Here is a 15,316-nt window from a genome sequence, read left to right on the forward strand (position 1 = left end):
GCCTAAGAAAGCATCAGTGTCCTATAGATTTTCCTTGGCCTTTTATATTTTTCTGAGATGGCTAGCCTCAAACTTATGACTATCCTGTTCAACATTAACAGTAGCTGCAATTACAAGTGCAAGTCTCTGCCTCTAGTGCAACAACTGGAATACTAGTCAGTCACTAAAAGTAATGCTATTATGCTGGGTGCTCCAAGTGATCTATAATTCTAGTTACTCTGAAGGCTGAAACCTGGAGGATTGAGGCTCAAAAGCCAGCCTAGGCAAGATAGCACACACAAAATGCTAGACTGGAGGTATGGTTCAAGTGGTTAAAAATAAAAGCCAAACTCTCTCTCTCTCTCTCTTTTTTTTTTTTTTTTGTTGCCATTCCTGGGGCTTGAACTCAGGGCCTGAGCACTGTCCTGGCTTCTTTCTGCTCAAGGCTAGCACTCTACCACTTGAGCCACAGTGCCACTTCCGGCTTTTTCTATATATGTGGTGCTGAGGAATTGAACCCAGGGCTTCATGTATACAAGGCAAGCACTCTTGCCACTAGGCCATATTCCCAGCCCCCAAACTCTCTTTCTTGGCTCTAAGTCCAAATCTTAGTACTAGCACACAAAAAAGTAACCCTACAGATGAATCTTAAATATATAATGCTAAGCAAAAAAAAAATGCCAGATGCAAACACTCAGATATTGTATGAGTGATATGAATTGTATAAATCCATTTTTAATGAAATATGCAGAAAAGGTAACTCTATAGACACAGAAAGCAGACTAGTGGTTACCAAGAAGTAGGAAGAGGAAAAGGGAATGATTCCTGAAAATATGAATACCAGGGTGGTAAAAGTTTTGAAAACAGAGAAAGGAGGTAATTAAACTAGCAATACACTAAATGAACTAAATGTCACTGACCCTAAATACCACTGAAATGTAAATTATAAAATGACTAACTAGGGGCTGGGAACATGGCCTAGTGGCAAGAGAGCTTGCCTTGTATACATGAAGCCTTGGGTTCGATTCCCCAGCACCACATATATAGAAAATGGCCAGAAGTGGCACTGTGGCTCAAGTGGCAGAGTGCTAGCCTTGAGCAAGAAGAAACCAGGGACAGTCCTCAGGCCCTGAGTCCAAGCCCAGGAATGGTAAAAAATATAAAATAAAATAAATAAATAAAATGACTGAGAGCCAGACATGGTGGTACATACTTGTAATCCCAGCTAATCAGAAGACAGAGGTAGACAGAGGTAGGATATCAGTCCAAGCTATCTAAAATACAAACTAAAAGCAAAAGAGCTGGAGTGTGACTTAGCACTAGGCACTTGCCTAGTAAGGTAAGGTCCTAAATTTGACACATTTGGGCATGGTGATATACAACTGTAACCCTAGCACTCGAAGCAGAAGGATCATGCTCAAGGTCAGCCTGAGCTACATAGTGAAACCCTGTCTCATAAAACCAACCTCCACCGGGCGCCAGTGGCTCTCACCTGTAATCCTACTCAGGAGGCTGAGATCTAAGGACTGCAAAAAAAAGCCAGCCCAGGCACACCTACTCAAAACTCTTATCTCCAATTACATTACCAAAAAAGCTAGAAGTGGAGCTGTACCTCAAGTGCCAGCCTTGAGCAAAAAAACTGACAATGCCCAGGCCGTGAGTTCAAGCCCCAGTACCAGGGGGAAAAAAAAAAAAAGGCTCAGATAGTTGTAGTCTTATAGTTATAATCACTGCAATTTTTTTCTCAACTCATAGATGTAAACTTACCTCAGTTTTTCCAAGGCACTTTCTCGTTCAATACGAAGTTTAGCCAAAGATGTGTTCTCAGCTTTAAATTTTTCTATTTCTGTTTCCAATTCATTAATCTTCTCTCTCAAAACCTGAGATGGAGCACTGTGACCTATAAAAACCATCAAAAGTGAACTATATAAAAGATATTACAATAGCAAAAAACACTATTAATATGAAGAGCCAAGAATACAATAAACTTCTGCCATTTTAATACGTTACCAAAAAAAACTTCAAATAATAGAAAGAAATACATAAAAATGAAATTGGAGCTAGGAGCCAGGAACTGGGAATGCATGCCTGTGAGCCTAAGCTTCTCAGGGGATGAAGATCTGAGAATCACAGTTTGAAGCTAGCCCAAGGAGGAAAGTCCAGGAGCAAAGTCTCTTTATCCAGTTAGCCACCAAAAGTCAGAAGTGGAGCTGTGACTCAAGTAGTTGAGCACCAGCATTGAGAGAAAAGCTAAGGGATTGTACCCAGACTGAATTCAAGCACTAGTACCAGCGCTAAATAAATGAATAAGTGAGTGAATAAATACATAAAATTGGTTGAGTGAAATCAACCTTGAGAGAAAAGCTAAGGGACTGTGACCAGGCTCTTGAGTTCATGTGCCAGTACTAGCACTAAATGAATGAATAAATAAATAAAGCTGGTCTAGCTTTCTAAACAAAATCAATTCAAATTTAAGAATTTAACTTAACAAAGGATCAACATTACAGATAAAAATAAATCATTCAAATCCACTTTTTAAAGCACAGTGAATATAGCTTAACAACATAAATGAAGCTGTGAGCTGCTGGCACATGCCTATAATCCTAGCTATTCAGAAGGCAGAAATGAGAATTTCTTTTTTTCTTTTTTTCAAATTTTTATTATCAAACTGATGTACAGAGAGGTTACAGTTTCCTACGTTAGGCATTGGATACATTTCTTGTACTGTTTGTTACCTTGTCCCTCATACCCCCCTCCCTCCTCCCCCTTTCCCTCCCCCCCATGAGGTGTTCAGTTCACTTACACCAAACAGTTTTGCAAGTATTGCTTTTGTAGTTGTTTGTCTTTTTTTACCCTGGAGAATTTCAATTTGAAGCCAGCCCAGGCCAAAAAATCGGTAAGACTCTTATCTCCAACCAACAAAAAAAGCATGGATCAAGTGGTAAGGTGCCAGCCAAGAGTTAAACAGCCAAGCAGGGGCTAAAGGCCCTGAGTTCAAACCCCAGAACCAGCAGGAAAAAAAAAAAGAAGAGAGGGAAAAAAAGGAGAAAGAAAAAGAGAATGAGAAGGAAGAAGGGAGTGAAGGGAGGGGAAGGATGAAAGGAAGAAGGAACATGAACAATTCACAAGATATCTAAATGGATAATGAATGCCAAAATCAAAATACTCTTCGCTACTAACTTAAGAAAGTATAAGCTGGGTATGGTAAAGCATATCTATAACCTCAGCACTCCCAAGGCTAATGGGTTGAAAGTTATAGGACAGCTGAGGCAACATAGAAAACTATCTCAGTGAAAAACAAAAAATAGTAAATTAAAATTTTGCCCTTTTATCTATTTTTTTTCAGTACTGGGGGATTAAAACCAGCACCCTGTGCATACTGGGCAAGCACATTTTACCAGTGGAGTGACAGCGACAGCTGTCCCTGCCTTATCAAGTTTGCTATCTAAGTGCCAGTGGCTCACACCAATAATCCTAGCTAATCTTGAGGCTGAGATCTTAGGAGCACATTTCAAAGCCTGGCTAGCCAGGGCAGGAAAGTCCATAAGACTCTCTTACCTTCATTTAACCACCAAAAGAACACACAAAGTGAAGCTGTGGCTCAAGGGATAGAGTATTAGTCTTGAGCAAAAAAGCTCAGGGACAACACTCTGATCTATATATCGTAGTCTTAAAGTATGAAGCAAATCATAATCATTTTTTAAATATATAGGGGAAAAATAACTAGAAAGAAATATCTCAGAACAGCATTGCTTCATTTTATTTTAAGCTTTCAAACTATTCTGTATGGTACTGGAGCTTAAACTCAAGAACTCGGGCATTCTCTTAACCTTTTCACTAAAGATTGGCTTCAAACTTCAGCATTCAAAATGAGTAGCTAGGTTAAGCATGAGCCACCCACTCCCAGCTTACGCTTCTAAACTTTCAACAAATATTACTTTTAATATCAGAATAAATTTTTTAAAGAGCTTAAGTTATAATTTAAGTTTAAAAATATCTCATGTTCTGCTTGGTATTCAGAGTTTATATAACAATGTAATGGGAAGGGGTTTTTCAATATGAATTTGAGAAGTCCATTATATCAAATGAATACTATATAGCCATAAACATAATGAGGCAGATGTGAATGTTAGAACAATCTTTAAAAGTTTCATCATTAGGTACAGGACAGTGTTTAAAAGGCATTTTTTCGTTTTATGAAGGAATTACATACTCTCATTTATACTTCATATGTAGGAACTCTGACCAGGTCTAGGGAAGGATAGAAACTTTTCTTTTGCTAGTCCAGGGGCTTGAACTCTGGGCCTGGATGCTGTCCCTGGGCTCCTTTGGCATTACTTGAGCCACAGTGCCAGTTACAGCTTTTTCTGTGATTAACTGGAGATAAAAGTCTCACAGAAGTGGCACTGTGGCTCAAGTGGCAGAGTGCTAGCCTTGAGCAGGAAGAAGCCAGGGACAGTACTCAGGCCCTGAGTCCAAGGCCCAGGACTGCCCCCCACCCCCCAACCCCAAAAAAAAGAACTAAGGCTATGGAGCTACAGGTGTAGCTCAGTTATAGAGTGGCTAGTTAGCATGTGCAAGTCTCTGGGCTTAATGCCTAAGAACACCAAAGAAAAGACCTCACCCCCACCCCCACAAATTAAAAAAAAAAGAAACCAGGAAGGATAATATCATCGTATTCTTATACTAGTGCCCATTACATTACTTAGAACCACAAAATAGTCTACAAATCTTCCATTCATTTCTACTGAGTAATAAGGTGCAGATTTTAACAACATAATGATAAATACTGTTACATTTACAACATACTGATACATACTTTATAATGCTCTGACTGACCTGGTGGTTGGTCCTGACTCCTGTTTAACTTGGGTTCATTGCCTACATGTGAATCTGATTTGGGTTTTGGTTTTAAAGATGGAAAGAATTTCAACATCAGATCAGATGTAGGAGGGGGACTTCTGTTCCTCCCAGACTTGCTGAAGTCTTCTCCTTTCTTCACTGGTGCAACCTTCCTTTTGATTGTTTTCTCCGGGACATGTATTTCACTCCTATTAGGGTAGTGTGTCTGGGGTGTCCCATAAATGGCTTCATCCTCAAGAATAACATTATGTTCACATGAATTCTCCCCAAGGTCAGTCCAAGATCTTTCATCATCAAAATCAATTTTACTTACACTTAGTGCTAAAGGCCTTCTTGAGGGCTCTGACACTTTAGTTTTCTGGCTTTCTATTAGGATAGACTCATCACTGCTATAAGCTTTATCAGATAAATCCAGGTCAACATCCCTCCTTTTATCTTCCTGAGTTCTGGTATCACTAAAAGGCCCCTTGCCATCACAGACTTGAGGACTTTCCTCTCTATGGCTGAGCTCTCCTTCTCTATCCTTGGTGGATGGTATTATGGTAACATCAAGCTGCTGCTCAGAGTCAGTGCTACTGTCACTGTTTATAACACCCTCATCATCGCTCACATCCCAGCAGTTTTGGTTTTCACAAGTGCCCGTTTGGAAGGCTTTCCCACTGACTTTACAAGACAGTTCTCTCAAACCACCAGGTAAGGATGCTGAAGCAAGTGGTCTGGCTGTGACCTCACACTCACTCTTACTCTCACACACAGCCTGGTGGCCAGAATCCTCACTGTGGTCACTCTGACTGTTCACATTTGCCTGCGGCATCTTCTCCTGCTTGACAGCTTTAACAGGGGTTGAAGACATCCGGTGACCTCTGCAGATCTGCTGATCTCTTTCTAAGATTTTCAGTACAAATGAGGAATTACTAGAAAATGAAATTTCATCTGCAGCTTGTTCTAAAAACAAAAATTCATCTAATTCCAAGTTTTCCTTTACTTTTTCCCGTTCCCAACTTTCCATTTTTTTCTGAAGAGAAAGGTCAAGTAAGGATTCAGATTCCTTCATAGTCTCACCTATCAAACTCTTAGAAGCCACACTGCTCAGCAGTCCTGATGAAGGAGAAAGTCTGTCTTTCCCCTGTGTTTTGTGCCATACTTTGGAATCGGCATCACAGAGCTTTGTGCACTCAGGTACATTTTCTTTATGATTAGAGTCAGCTTTTTTTGATTTGATCCGGTCTCTCAACTGCCCATCACATTTCTTCCCTGTCTGTATTTTCAATCCTGATGGAGAGAGACTTTTCCTGTTATTATTCCTGGGCACTCTTGGTTTCTGATTAAGTATGACAGGACTAGTCTTGGCTCCACCTTTATTGTCTTTCTTAACGCTAGCGTTCTCTGCACCTGGTTCTTTATGGATAAGAGCAGTTTTCCGCTGGCACTGTTGTCTGTCCACTTTAAACACATGCTGCTCCTCTGAAGTGCTCTGGTTAGGGACTACTTTATCTTCTTTCCCTTTTTGAGACTTCGATTTAGCATTAGTAAACCTGGCTAAACCTTCTCCTCGTTTTAAGAATGGCTGTTTGGGTTTAGCTTTCATTAGTAATGGTCCTCCTGCTTCCTAAAACAAAAGGACAACATTGAATGAATTCTGACATATCTAAGTAATCTCAGAGTTATTTTTAGGCAAGTTATAACTCTCTAAAACATTAGAATAATTTAAGAGGTACAAATGCTGCTAACCCTTAGCTGCTTTTGTTTCAGTTCTTGTTCTTCCAATCGAATTTGTTCTTCTAAGTAGTCTTCAAAGGTCTGTTTCTTTTCTCTAATGGCAGCTTTAATAGGCCTAATAAAAAAAAAAAATATATATATATATATAACACACAAATCAGCATATAAATAACTTACACTCAGGGCTTCCTAAAGAAACCCTTTACTACACTAAAAACCAACCTTTTTCAGTCTGGGACAGGGACTTTGGGACACAGCTCAGTAGTCTAGCAGTTCATGCTTAGCATACACAAGACCATGGGTTCAATTCTCAGCACATGGGCGCGCGTGTGCACACACACACACACACATATACACACAATGTTTAAAGCAAATCAAAAGTTAGGGCACGGCTCAAGTGGTAGAACACCTGCCTAACAAGTGCCTTAAATTCAAACCCCAGCACCACCAATTAAATAAGGATTGCCCTAAGATCAAAGCCCAGTCCCAATAAATAAATAAATAATCTTCTTGCAATTTTTTTGTGTGTGCCAGTCCTGGGACTTTCACTCAAGAGCCTGGGCAATGGCCCTGAGCTTTTTCATTCAAGGCTACTGCTCTACCGCTTGAGTCACAGTTCCACTTCTGGCTTTCTGGTGGTTACTTGGAGATAAGAGTCTCCCAGACTTTGCTGCCTAGGCTGACTTCCAACCACAATCCTCAGCTCTGTGCCTCCTGAGTGGTAGGATTACAGGCATGCGCCACTAGCACCTGGCACAAATTCTCTTTTAAGAATTTAATGGAAACTATAATTCCTTACCATCCTCCAAAATAACAATATACAATATTTTGTACATGACTTAGGAATAATCAAGAACCCTTCTGAACTTTATTATTTTTAGATTCATATAGTCACATATAACTTTAAAATATATGTTAAATTAAGTGCATATTTTTAAATAAAGAAAGGTCCTTTGAAATGTTAATGAAGCCACACTCTATACCTCACATGGTAGTGCACAACTATAATCCAAACACTCAGGAGGCTGAATCAGGACCACCAAAAGTTTGGTGCCAGCCTAAACTACATAGTATAAATCAATTTGCCTCGTGTGATATGTGTTAAAATATAATTTCTGCTGTTAAAATATATTTTCACACATATTAAAATATTCAAGCTAGGCACCAATGTATCACGCTTGTAACTGTAGCTACTTAGGAGATTGAGATCCAGTGGACTAAGATTTGAAGCCAGCCTGGGTAGAAAGTCTGAGATTCCATCTCCAAAATAACCAGTAAAAAGCCAGGCTGGGGTGTAGCTCAATTAGTAGAACACTGACTGAGCAAGCTAGCCAAGTAAGCACAAGGCCCTGAGTTCAAACCTCTGTATAGGCAGAAAAACAGAGAATAAAAAATTTAATATGTGAGAAAGTAAAAACATTGTTAAGCTACTTTTTCTTTGCCGCAGCATTCTTTAATTCTGTGGCTTAGAGTACTTATGTAATCATAATTTACAAATAACAACAAATGAGATTCTGAGATATAATTTTCCTCTCATCCAGAATATAACCCAGCCTGACCTCAAACTCACAAACTCCCTGCCTCAGCCTCCTAAATGTAGGATTACAGATGTGTGCCACAAATTCTGACCAAAGAAACACCTGGATTGGAAAGTTATTTGAATTGACCTATCTCTCGACCTTCCACTGTTACTGACAATATAGGGATGCTTGCAAGCATATGAGTGAAAACAAGAAAAGTATGTATCTTTCAAAGAATGTGCTTAACAATAAAGGCTAGGTATATTAAGCTGTTATGTTTCTTAATACTTTCCACATGACTAGTACCTCTCTTCAATATTAACAACTTCTGAGGAATCACCATTTTTTTTTACATTTTTATCATTCCCTTTTTCAGTCTGTTCCAGCATCTTCTCCCAACATGATGAAATACTTTCTCCTAGGATAAAAATTAGGAACAATTTAGTTTTTAAAAAGGCAGATAAAAGTCTTAAGACATGAGACCTTTACAAGTTACTATACAAATACATATATACCTAATACATATGCGCATGTGTATGTATACATATTTGTGTATGTAATATATATTTACATATATATAATTAAAAGTAATGCTAGGAATGTAGCTCACTGACCTTAAGGGCCCTAAGTTCAATAGGAAGAAAGGAAAGGTGAAAGGAAGGGTACAAGGAAAAGAGGAAGAGAGGGAGAGAGGGAAGGAGGAAAAAATAATACATGCTAAAAACTTTAGAAACTAAAGGATTTCTTTAGTATGATAGAGAAACTACAATCTCCCAACTAAGCAGCTAACATTCTTCAAAAAGTTAATATGGGGGCCGCTAAGAATGAATAAAACAAATGAGTTATAGCCACAAAATGTAATGCACAAATCTGACTAAATCCTGATTTAAAAATAAAAAGTTTAAAACACACTTTTGTAAGCCAGGTGCCAGTGGCTCCAACCTAGAATCCTAGCTACTCAGGAGGGTAAGATCTGAGGATCACAGTTCAAAGCCAGCCCATACAGCAAAATCTGTGAGACTCCTATCTCCATTGCCAAAAAAACTGTAAGTGAAGCTGTGGCTCAGTGGTATAACAGTAGCTTGTAGCAAAACAAAGCCCAAGGACAGCACAAGGCCCTGAGTTCAAGCCCCAGGATGACACACACAAAACATAAACCCACAGATTTTTGTAGAGAGGATGATTTAAATATTAAGAAATTATTTTTCTGAGCACTGGTAGCTCACACCTGTAATCCCAGCTACTCAGGAGACTAAGATATGAGGATCATGGTTCAAAGCCAGCCCGGACAGGAAAGTCTGTGAGACTCTTATCTCTAATTAACCACCAGAAAACCGAAGTGGAGCTGTGGCTCAAGGGGTAGAGCAATAGCCTTGCACTGAAGAGCTCATGGACAGTGCCTAGGCCCTGAGTTCAAGCCCCACAACTGACAAAAAAAAAGAAATTATTAACTTCCTCAGGAAAATAATGGTATTATAGAAATATGGAGAAACTGTTCTAATATTTACTTGATACATAATAAAAATACTTGGAATGACTATGCCTTCATATTACTTTCAATAAGAGGATTTCGCAAATTAATTAGACAAGAGACAGAGCTTTATAAATCTACATAGATACATATATTCACAAAGTAAATACAGCAAAAATTTTAACTGTGTATGATCGTCTAATTTTTCTGGATGTTCACTATTTTCCAAAATTAAAGATTAAGGAATTACATTATGTAAAAATGACAAAGGCAGCTGAGCTCTCTATATCAGTAAATTACCCTAAAATTAGGAATAAGGCATTATGCACAAAAGTATCCAAAGCTAAGTATATACTAAGTATATACATCTTTTATGTTATTTGTATTGTTCATAACAAATTACTCAAAAGCCACAGATTAAACACAGTAAGAGGAATTTTTTGTTGTTGTTGTTGCCAGTCCTGGGCCTTTGACTCAGGGCCTGAGCACTGTCCCTGGCTTCCTTTTGCTCAAGGCTAGCACTCTGCCACTTGAGCCACAGCGCCACTTCTGGCCATTTTCTGTATATGTGGTGCTGGGGAATCGAACCGAGGGCTTCATGTATAAGAGGCAAGCGCTCTTGCCACTAGGCCATATCCCCAGCCCCAAGAGGAAATTTTAAATCTTAGGTAACTAGAAACAATCTTGGCCTTACACAAAGAATATATTCTAATATATTATTTGATAGACAGCCTAACAGTGATAAGCATTAACATGACTATGAAACCTACAGAATATACAGCTTTATAGTAATAAAAATTTTCAATGTTAAGTGTGAAAAGAATACAATGTTATTATACAGTATTCATGATTGCAACAAGATAAAGAAAGGGAAAGAGGAAAAACAGGCAGGAAGAATAATTTTTTTAAGGCTAGCTAGGGGGTGTACCTCAGTGTAAAGCACTTGCCTAACATCCACAAGGCCACGGATTCAAGCCTTAGTGATATAGCACATGAGCGTGCGTGCATGCACACACGCGCACACACACTCACATACTAGAAGAATATACAGAAGAAGTGCCAAGAACTATATCTGTTTTTACCATCTAACACTGAACACCAGGTCTCTGGCGGGAATGTGCTGGATGCTGAAACTACAAAGGTACAATGAAGATAACCTAAGTGTTTGGACAAGAAAATATTTCTTTGATGAGTGATCATTCTTTCTACCAACCTCAATACATCACACATTCAATCAACCTAAAACAGTTTCTAAGCTCTCAAAGAAAAAAATGAACAATACTGAAGAACCTGCTATTCCCATGCTACCTGCAAAGTCTAAAGTCACAGCAAGCTTTTTGTTCTCAAAAAGTCAAATTCTGGGGGCTGGGAATATGGCCTAGTGGCAAGAGTTCTTGCTTTATATACATGAAGCCCTGGGTTAGATTTCTCATCACCACATATATAGAAAATGGCCAGAAGAGGCACTGTGGCTCAAGTGGCAGGCAGAGTGTTAGCCTTGAGCAAAAAAGAAGCCAGAGACAATTATGCTCAGGCCCTGAGTTTAAGGCCCAGGACTGGCAAAAAAAAAAAAAAAGAAGTCAAATTCTGATCCAGCCCACCAGCATCCATTCATCAGTGGCTAAATAGCAAGAGGAACCTTAGAATTAAATTGCAAAGGATGGGGGAAATAACAAAAGACAAACTCTTTCCATGGGACAACTCTATGACCCTATGAAGTTACCAAACTCACCTACAGGACAGCTATGGTTTCCTTCCCTTGAATCATTCTTTTTTACAAGCATCTCTTGATATTGTGACTCATAAAACGAATTGGAAGAAGTACTTTTTGAAGTTGAGATAAAATCTTGATGGGAAGCTCTGCAGAAGTTGCTTTGCTCATCATCAGATAAAACTCTGGGAGCATGTGGTTTGTCTTGGCTTTGATCCAAGTAGATATGTGATGGCAAGAAGGTTGTGGCTTTCTCTACAGGAGCTGAATTTTCGGAAGATCTATACTTCTGGCTCTGATTATCAGGCAGTAATGGCAAACCTTACGATAGAGAAAAATCAACAAAGTTGAGCTCTTTCTACAAGCTTTTCCCTCATCTAGTGGTAACCTCCATACTGTTAGCACGCGCACGCGCACACACACACACACCACACACACACCACACACACACACACACACACACACACCACCCCACACCACCCCACATCCACTCATACCTAAACTCCTTGTCCTAGACCTACCTACTTCCCCTTTAGCCCTGGAGAAGTTGCCACCTGGATAAGGTGCAGACACCATGTTGCTCCCTCTCCCGTGGGAGATATGGCCCCACTAATAAACCTCCTTATAAATCTTCTCCTGTCCAAGACTATCTCCACATGGTCCCCTGGGATGGCTGGGACATATCCTTTCACATACCACAATATATTCTCCAAGATGATACAAGTCATGTTTTCTCCTTATTAGTTAAAAAAAAAAAGCACAGCATGGGAAACACATGGGAAGTAGTTTTACAAAATAGTTACTGCCAGGGCTGGGAATATGGCCTAGTGGCAAGAGTGCTTGCCTCCTATACAAGAAGCCCTGGGTTCAATTCCCCAGCACCACATATACAGAAAATGGCCAGAAGTGGCGCTGTGCTAGTGGCACAAGTGGCAGAGTGCTAGCCTTGAGCAAAAAGAAGCCAGGGACAGTGCTCAGGCCCAGAGCCCAAGGCCCAGGACTGGCAAAAAACAAACAAAACAAAATAGTTACTGCCCCTAATCTCTTATCTACCTTATCCCCAGCATACAAAACTAAAAAGATCAGGCAGAGACCCACCGAGTATCAGTTTCAACCTTTTTTTTTTTTTTTGGCGGGGAGGGGGGGTGGGGGGGAGTCCTGGGGCTTGAACTCAGGGTCTTTTGGATACTGTCCCTAAGCTTTTTTTGCTGAAGGGTAGCACTCTACCACTTGAGCCACAGTTCCACTTCCAGTTTATATGGTTTATAAGTTTATAAGGTACTGAGGAAGCAAACCCAGGGCTTCATGCATGCTAGGCAACCACCCTACCACTAGGCCACAATTTCAACTATTGGTTTCAACCTTTTAACATATATCTTCTGAACAATTTGTGAGGAAAAAATGGGAAATATGCATGAATTACACCCACTGCAAACCAAGAAGCGTGGTTGCCCTGAGTTCAAGCCCCAGTACTGTGGCCCTGTGAATGCAAAACATACCTGGACACATGCGCTGCCCACACACCATAGTGAGCAGCTTCTCCTGTTCTTCCATGAGCCTCTGCAGTTGTTCCAACTGTTGTCTTTTCAGTTGTTCCTGCTTCTTCAGTTGTGCTTCTTTCAGCTTTTTAAACGTAAAATTTGCTTTATTAAACTAGCTTTACACTTTAGTCACAAGCTCCTTTACATTTGTCTTAACCCTTTCCATCTCCCTTCTTACATCTCCCTTGATCAAAGTTTCAGCGAGAGATCCCTCAGCAAGTAACCCTGATACCAAAACTCTAAAATCTAGTTTAGTCTGAAGGACATCAGCTATTTCAATTAAGGGAAAAAGGAGGGGCTGGGGATATAGCCTAGTGGCAAGAGTGCCTGCCTTGGATACACGAGGCCCTAGGTTCGATTCCCCAGCACCACATATGCAGAAAACGGCCAGAAGCGGCGCTGTGGCTCAAGTGGCAGAGTGCTAGCCTTGAGCGGGAAGAAGCCAGGGACAGTGCTCAGGCCCTGAGTCCAAGGCCCAGGACTGGCCAAAAAAAAAAAAAAAAAAAGAATGAAGATGAATAAATATGGCACAAGTAATTTTTTTGCACATATAAAAATAAAACAGTGGAACTTGTTGCAACTGTTTTAGAAAGAGGGGAAGGAGAGAATAAAGACCTGACACAGGGAGGGAGACTGGTTGGAATACATTGCATATGTGTGGAAATGTCATAATGTAAAGCTAATGTGTACTAATAAAAACCTTTTTTAAAAAACATAGAGATCCTCTGAGTCTTAAAACAAAGGAGGTGGGCTGGGAATATGGCCTAGTGGCAAGAGTGCTTGCCTCCTATACATGAAGCCCTGGGTTCAATTCCCAAGCACCACATATATAGAAAATGGCCAGAAGAGGCGCTGTGGCTCAAGTGGCAGAGTGCTAGCCTTGAGCAAAAAGAAGCCAGGGACAGTGCTCAAGGCCCTGAGTCCAAGGCCCAGCACTGGCCAAAAAAAAAGGAGGGAATCAACATAATCAACTTCACTCATTCTTAGTTTTTACCAAATGAGGTAGCAACTTAAAGAAATTATCTTAAGCCGGCACAGGTGACTCCCGCCTGTAATCATAGCTACTAAAGAGGCTGAGATCTCAGTAAGCAGTTCAAAGCCAAAGCCAACTAGGATAGGAATGTCCGTGAGATTCTTATCTCCAATTAACCTCCAGAAAACCAGAAGTGGTGCTATAGCTCAAGTAGCTCAAGTGATAAGAGAGCTAGGCTTGAGCTGAAGAGCTCAGGGACAGCACCCAGGCCCAGAGTTCAAGCCCCACTACCAAAACCAACAAATCAAAAAAAACTTTAAATTTTAATTCCATCTTACACATATTAAACTCATTTAATGTTTTAAATTAGACAAAAAGCAAAATCTGGTAATTCGAAGATTTCAAAGAAGAGGAAAGAAACAGAAGAACTGGAACAGACAACTTACAATACTTGCAATAACCTAAACACATTTTAGGCCAAATCTTGTTGTACCTGTTCAAGTTTTTTAAAAAGTGGGTCTTTACAAGCCATATCTTTATATTCACTTGCAAGCTCAGGCATAAAGTCACTCTTGTTATCTTCCTGGAGTTCAGGAGCATCCTGAAAAGCCATTATTTGTCGTCCCTTTTTAAGTACAGGAAAGATCTGATGGGCTTCAGATTTTTCTGGCTGTAGTTGGTAGGAGCTGCCAGACCCCAATTTCTGTTCTTCATGAAGTGAATCATCTTCACTAATAAAGCCGAAGCTATCTGAAAAATATGTTTTAATGGGGAAGCTGCTAGAAACACTGGTAGTTGCTTGCTTCTCTTCATCTGCTTCCAAAATAGGAAATCCTTGATTTAATATGACCCCTGCCCGAGAAGGATTGGTCATCCATTGAGGTACGAAGTCCTTCCCACTGTTTAACTCAGTAGAGCTTGACATCAGGAACATTTTAGTCTAACAGCACTATTATATTTAAATGATGGAAAAGCCAAAGGACCTATGGATTTCCAACACCTGTAAATAATCAACCAAAAAAATTAGTTAAAACTATCAGATGCTCAGACCAAAAACCTGCCCACACTTCAACCCAACACAAAAATATTTAGTCAATAATAAATATACTTGGCTGGGATGTAGCTCGGTGACAAAGTGCTTGCCTTGCAAGTGCAATGTCCTGGATTCGATCCCCAGTATAAGGAAAAAAGAAAAGAAAAAAAGCTTATTAGCCAGGCACCGGTGGCTTACACCTGTAGTCATAACCTCAAGAGAATGAGATCTGAAATTAGATAATATTTGAAGCCAGTCCAAGTGGGAAAGTCCATCAGGCTCTTATTTCCAATTAACCATCAAAAAGACAGAACTGGAGCTGTGGTTCAAGTGGCAGCTGTGAGGAAAAATGTTCAGGTACAGCACCTAGGCCCTGAGTTTGAGTCCCAGGAGCGACAACAAGCACTAATATCAATTCAAAGTGGATCAAAGACCTTAACATCAGACCCAAAACTTTGAAACTGTTGCGAGAGAGCAGGAGAAACAGTAGAACTTATAGGCATAGG

The 15,316-nt window shown here is 40.0% G+C and overlaps 1 protein-coding gene across 2 annotated transcripts in view; it reads right to left on the reverse strand.

The window, feature by feature from the left end:
• The window catches only part of Cenpj (centromere protein J), a 51,138-nt gene that overhangs the window by 25,005 nt on the left and 10,817 nt on the right, over nucleotides 1-15,316 (reverse strand). For both annotated transcript variants that reach the window (XM_048341674.1, XM_048341673.1), the window contains exons 2-8: nucleotides 14,271-14,777; nucleotides 12,763-12,886; nucleotides 11,285-11,584; nucleotides 8,388-8,499; nucleotides 6,574-6,676; nucleotides 4,819-6,451; nucleotides 1,747-1,879 (exon numbers count right to left, since the gene is read on the reverse strand). In XM_048341674.1, coding sequence (XP_048197631.1) covers nucleotides 1,747-1,879; nucleotides 4,819-6,451; nucleotides 6,574-6,676; nucleotides 8,388-8,499; nucleotides 11,285-11,584; nucleotides 12,763-12,886; nucleotides 14,271-14,711 — 2,846 coding nt within the window. In that variant the 5' untranslated portion in view covers nucleotides 14,712-14,777. The remainder of the gene's footprint in view (nucleotides 1-1,746; nucleotides 1,880-4,818; nucleotides 6,452-6,573; nucleotides 6,677-8,387; nucleotides 8,500-11,284; nucleotides 11,585-12,762; nucleotides 12,887-14,270; nucleotides 14,778-15,316) is intronic.

This window comes from Perognathus longimembris, chromosome 3 (genome assembly GCF_023159225.1).
Source record: "Perognathus longimembris pacificus isolate PPM17 chromosome 3, ASM2315922v1, whole genome shotgun sequence".
Taxonomy (NCBI): domain Eukaryota; kingdom Metazoa; phylum Chordata; class Mammalia; order Rodentia; family Heteromyidae; genus Perognathus; species Perognathus longimembris.